This window comes from Octopus bimaculoides, chromosome 14 (assembly GCF_001194135.2).
Source record: "Octopus bimaculoides isolate UCB-OBI-ISO-001 chromosome 14, ASM119413v2, whole genome shotgun sequence".
NCBI classification, from domain to species: Eukaryota; Metazoa; Mollusca; class Cephalopoda; order Octopoda; family Octopodidae; genus Octopus; species Octopus bimaculoides.
The window spans coordinates 6,421,581-6,424,421 of NC_068994.1; the positions used below are offsets into that span (position 1 = coordinate 6,421,581).

General features: G+C 38.4%; 1 protein-coding gene across 1 annotated transcript in view; it reads left to right on the forward strand.

Moving 5' to 3' along the window:
* LOC106873388 (glutamate receptor) overlaps positions 1–2,841 on the forward strand; it is a 205,567-nt gene that overhangs the window by 157,596 nt on the left and 45,130 nt on the right. The window contains exons 7-8 of the mRNA XM_014920735.2: positions 633–740; positions 1,804–1,914. Coding sequence (XP_014776221.1) covers positions 633–740; positions 1,804–1,914 — 219 coding nt within the window. The remainder of the gene's footprint in view (positions 1–632; positions 741–1,803; positions 1,915–2,841) is intronic.

Consider the following 2,841-nt stretch of genomic DNA (forward strand, 5'->3'; position numbering starts at 1 on the left):
ATATATGTATATGTATAATTTTTTTTTAAAGCAGAAAGAACAACTGTAAAAAATGCAAATTCAAGGTAATTTAGCTATCATCATCATCACCACCATCATCATCATCATCATCATCATCATCATCATCATCATCATCATCACCACCATCATTATCATCAAAAGCGATTGCTATTTTATATTGCAATTATTATACAAGAGAGAGCATCGGGTGTTCATGTCATCGTCACCTTCGCTCTGATACAAAAATTCACAAGGGGACTCACCTTTTCCGCCATTTTATTTCAGCAGAAACAAAAATTAAATTAAACAAAATTTTAATCGGACTTTAATAAGAGATGTGAATTAACTTGTAGTGAAAGTTAATTAGAAGTCTAATGCAATATAATGTAAACTGGCCATGTGGTGAAAGATGTTCGCTTTGTACCCGAGGGTTCCTGGGTTCGATCTCAGTGTTCGGCATTTTGAACTCGGACTGCTTGGCTTTTCTTGCGCGGGAGGAAACTGTGCAGAAGCCTGTCGTATATGAAACGATATAAAAACAAACTCGACATCCTCTTAACTGAATGTTGTTCTTGTAGTTGTTGTTGCATTTAAAAAAACTTTTTTTGATCTTGTTGCTTTTTTATTTTCAGACGGAGTTTGACGGGTTAACCGGGCGCGTGGCGTTTGATGCGAGGGGCCACCGCAGGGACTTCACACTAGATGTTCTGGATTTAGGGGTCACACAAGGAGTCATGAAGGTAGGGTTTCTTTATGTTTGGAAATTAGCAGAAGGGCAACCCTCTGGGTGGTCTTCTGCTAGTTGCTAATTAATATTTACACACTTGTTTCCTAGTTTGTCCAATTTTTCTATGTTATGTCTATTTTACCTTTGAATCATTTATTCATCTGATACAGTGGTTCCTCAACCTGGGTCCAAATGGCCTTTGTGGGTTCATAGTCTGTTAAAATTTTGCTAAAATTCACGAGCAATAAATTGTTTATACTTTTGCAATGCAGCAAATATTTAAACCATTTTTTAAATACAATTCCAAATAATATTTAATAAAAGAAAAATAGGCCGGCGAGCTGGCAGAATCGTTAGCACGTCGGGCAAAAATGCTTAGCGGCATTTCGTCCGTCTTTACGTTCTGAGTTCAAAACTCCGCCGAGGCCGACTTTGCTTTCATCCTTTCGGGATCGATAAAAAAGACTACCAGTTGATCGCTGTGTGGGGGTTGATGTAATCAATTTATCCTCTCCTCCGAAGTTGCTGGCCCTGTGCCAAAATTTAGAATCAATATTTGATAATCTTTTACTAAAGGCACAAGGCCTGAAATTTTGGAGGAGGGGGACTAGTCGATTGCATCGAACCCTAGTGATCAACTGGTAGTCTTTTTATCGATCCCGAAAGGATGAAGGGCAAAGTCGACATCATCATCATCATCATCATCATCATCATCATCATCATCATCATGATCATCATCATCATCCAGACAGAAAGAGTTCAAGAAACGAAGAGAGGGAGAGGCATTGCAATTTATTGAACACGATTGATATCCCCCCTCCTGATAAACACAGAGAAATATGTTTACACGTATAAACATAGAGGGGAGGAGGGAGAGAACGAGGGAAGGAAGGAGAGAACAAGGGAAACATTAAAACGTCTGATGTCAAATAAATCAGCGTCAAATTTGCAGCGCCGAAGTATCTCATATCGATCGCATCCAATCCATCAGTATGATTGTCAGTATTTTCTTCTTTTTTGATTGTTTATTTATTTTTATTTATTTATTTATTTATTTGTTTTGTTTCAAATTCTAGATTGGTTACTGGACACAAAATGAGGGTTTAGTCATCCTGAAGCGCAAAATCGTTCGTGACCCTCATGAAAACAACGCAGAAAACAGGACCAGAATTGTTACTACAATTCAGGTAAGGGGCAAAAAATTAATTAATACGAAAAAAAAACAAAAACAAACACAAAACAATGTGCTTTAATCATGTTGTTTTAATCATCGTTGTTTCCATCATCATCATCACCACCATCATCATCACCTTCGTTGTCGTCATCATCGTCATCATCATCATCATCATATTTTTTCATACTGAAATTATCTGTAGACACATACATGTGTGTGGCTATGCGCACGTGCGTGTACAGCATACACATACATACATACATACCTACATACCTACATACATATACATACATACATACATTTATACATACATATATACTTACATATATGCACACATACATGTATGCATGCATGCATGTAAGGCCAAATGGTTAGGATGTTGCACTCATGATCTCTAGATCGTGAGTTCGATTCGTGGGCCGGGCGGCGCGTTGTGTTCTTGAGCAAATCACTTCATTTCACGTTGCTATAACCCTTGAGTGAGCTAATGTGCAGAACACACATTTGATCTCTATAAACAAATCATCTTGGCAGGTCATTCAGCAAAAACTGGACACACATGCGTCGTCTTCGACCCTCTTTCTTCCTTCTTCCCTTTGGACTTTCCTTTTTTTCCTATTTCCGAAGAAGCTTGCTTCCCAACCACATGGTTCCGGGTTCAGTCCCACTGCGTGGTACCTTTGGCAAGTGTCTTCAAGTGTCAACCATTTTGAATTTGAAATTCAAAATGGTTGACGACTAGCATCACGCTTTGAAGAGTACCAACGAATTTGAATCAAACTGTTTTGATCCGTATATGTGTGTGTGTGTGTGTGTGTGTGTTTGTGTGTGTGTGTGTTGTGTGTGTGTACATATACGCGCGCGAGACAAGAACTTCCTACAAAACCTATTTGGCAGCGTTACAATATTTATTTATTGTTTTCTAAAGCTACGTATGGTG